Consider the following 2,714-nt stretch of genomic DNA (forward strand, 5'->3'; position numbering starts at 1 on the left):
TAGGGGTCTAAAATCTTTAAAAAAGTTTCGCACCCCCAGAAAAAAAATCCTTCGTCCGCCACCGATTAGCATATTATTTTTTTTTAACAAAACGATTCATATCATTTTCCACATAATCTTTTATAACATTTCAAATTTTTTTAACCCATTATCTTTTACGTTATATCACTACAACACTACAAATATATCATTATCATGAAAATTACTTTTCTAATCCATCCTAGGAATTTTTTTTTAATTATTTTGATAAGCACGCAGATCCCATGAACGACGAAACGACGTCGTCCCAGTCAAAACCATGACGTATGTTTCTCCGATTCGATCCCAAATTCCCAAACAACCACTTCAACCCCTTACAAACCCTAGATTCTTAAATCACACACACACACACACACACACTCGCTCAAATTGAGCTCTGCTTGTTTGTGTGTGAATCAAAATCCAATGGATTCAGACGAAGGTAAGCTCTTCTTAGGCGGAATCGCATGGGAAACCACCGAAGAACGGTTAACCGATTACTTCACCAAATACGGCGTCGTATCGGAGACTGTAATCATGCGCGATAAGATCACCGGTCGTCCTCGTGGATTCGGTTTCGTTGTGTTTTCAGATCCCTCTGTTCTTGATTCTGTTCTTCAAGATCGCCACGCCATTGATGGCCGCAATGTAAGAATTTAGCCATTTTTTGTTGTTTAGTTGGTTAAAATTAGGGTTTTAGGTGTTAATTTGTGGTTGTAGGTTTGAAGTTTGAATTTGTAAATTCCCTAGGGTTTAATGTGTTACATTTAACTGCCTTAGATGTAGTTTTTATGGTTGAGCAGAAAACCGAATAGCCGAATCATAACCGAAGTAACGGAATCAGTTGAGAATCCGGTGGTTCGGTTATGGATCAGAACATGATGTGATTTGTTAACTGAAGTTGGCGTTAATTGAACGCACGCCTGGAAACGAACTAATCGTGTCAAAATCTAAAAAACGAAACATCGGTTATAGGTTTAGTTTTGGTCCGTATTCTATAATCGAACCAATCATTGTCAACTTAGGTATTATCCGTTATACCAAATTATGAATCCTTCAGTTCACTAGCAGGCCTTTTCTGTTTGCTTTTGACCAAAAAATATTAATGAAAGCTTATGTGCAATTTATCTGCAGGTCGAAGCTAAGAGGGCGTTATCCAGAGAAGAACAACAAGCATCTAGGCCTGCAAACAATGCTAACAGAAGCTCTGGAGGATCAGGAAATTACAGAACGAAAAAGATATTCGTCGGTGGATTGCCTTCTACATTAACAGAAGAGCAATTCCGCCAATATTTTGAAAGTTACGGAGACGTAACCGATGTAGTAATTATGTTTGACCAAAATACCAACAGACCTCGTGGATTTGGCTTCATTTCTTTTGACACAGAAGATGCTGTCGATAGAGTCCTTCAAAAGACTTTCCATGAACTGAACAACAAGCTAGTGGAGGTTAAACGAGCGCTTCCAAAAGATGCTAATCCAGGCGGCAGCGGTGGCGGCCGTGGTGGAGGATATCAAGGTAACAATGCTGGATCGTTCGATAGTCAAATGGATGGTAGTAGATTCATGCAGCAAAACTCTGGCGGTGGTGGTTACCCTGCGTATACGGGATATGGTCAACCGAGTTATGGTTATGGTGCGCCGAATGCCGGTGCGGGTTACGGTGGTTATGGAAGTTATGGTGTTGGTGGTTATGGCGGTCCTGCAGGAGCATACGGGAATCCTAATGTAGGTAGTAGTCCTAATGCATTAAAAAACCCATGGGTTGGTCAGACTCCGGGCTATGGCGGTGCGGGCTATGGTGCGAATGTAGGCTATGGGGCGGCTAACGTTCTTTGGAATTCCGGTGGTGGTGGTGGTGGTGGTGCGGTTCCTGCACCGGTCGGTCAATCTCCTAGTGGTGGTTCTAGCTATGGGAACCAAGGTTATGGGTATGGTGGTTATGGTACTAGCGATGGATACAATACAAATACTGGTGGATATGGAGCGGCTGGAAACCGACCTGGGCCAGGCGGTGCTGCAAATAGCATGGCGACAAGTGGCGGAGATCAACAAGGACATTTGACGGGCCCGTATAACGGGCAGCCTGGTTACTCTAATGCCGGCTGGAGATCAGATTCTTGAAAAGTGTTCGGTTTTCGTGATGATAATGAAAAGCTGGTTTGATTGCTTGAATCTTTGGTAGCATGTTTCAGTGTTTATTTTGGTAGTATTTATCTTTTGTAGTTGTATTTGCATTATAAGTTTCTTTGCTTAATTTGTAGCGTCTTAACTCAGTTATGTGTTAGTTGATTTGTTCTCAATTCTTATCGTAGTTTTCGATCGAGTAACTCCATTGTTTAGGTTACCTTTGGAGGAGTAACTATTGCAATTTGCAACAAAGTTACGAAGATTAAAGGCATGAAACCTGATCAAGAATGTAAATCTTGGACATGTATTGCAACAATTCGGGTTTGACCAAATGGGCATGTCAATTTATTGTTCAAAGTTTAAAACTTGTTTTTTTGAATCGAGTTCTAGCATCGGGTCAAAAGTCGAAACATGTATTTTTTGTAAGAGTCGACCCAAAACACTTTAATCCAATTTTACTAAAAGACTATGCAAACAGTTAGTGTCACAAGGACAATTACATTTACGGATTTTGTAAATGATTTTTGAGGTTTTATACATCAAAAGTATATCTCGGGTGACTTCGA

General features: G+C 40.8%; 1 protein-coding gene across 1 annotated transcript; it reads left to right on the plus strand.

Annotated features, from left to right (window-relative positions):
- Positions 1-256: 256 nt before the first annotated feature.
- On the plus strand, positions 257-2,348 carry LOC110884500 (heterogeneous nuclear ribonucleoprotein 1). Its single transcript, XM_022132221.2, has 2 exons — positions 257-666; positions 1,153-2,348. The coding sequence occupies exons 1-2, from the start codon at positions 445-447 to the stop codon at positions 2,140-2,142; spliced, it is 1,212 nt and encodes a 403-aa protein (XP_021987913.1). The 5' UTR covers positions 257-444; the 3' UTR covers positions 2,143-2,348.
- The last annotated feature ends 366 nt before the right edge of the window (positions 2,349-2,714 follow it).

Source organism: Helianthus annuus, chromosome 10 (genome assembly GCF_002127325.2).
Source record: "Helianthus annuus cultivar XRQ/B chromosome 10, HanXRQr2.0-SUNRISE, whole genome shotgun sequence".
Lineage (NCBI taxonomy): Eukaryota > Viridiplantae > Streptophyta > Magnoliopsida > Asterales > Asteraceae > Helianthus > Helianthus annuus.

Coding starts and splice junctions, on each gene's coding strand:
- LOC110884500 (XM_022132221.2), top strand. CDS start 445: ATGGATTCAGACGAAGGTAAGCTCTTCTTAGGCGGAATCGCATGGGAA. Junction 667..1,152: donor ACGCCATTGATGGCCGCAAT/GTAAGAATTTAG, acceptor ATTTATCTGCAG/GTCGAAGCTAAGAGGGCGTT.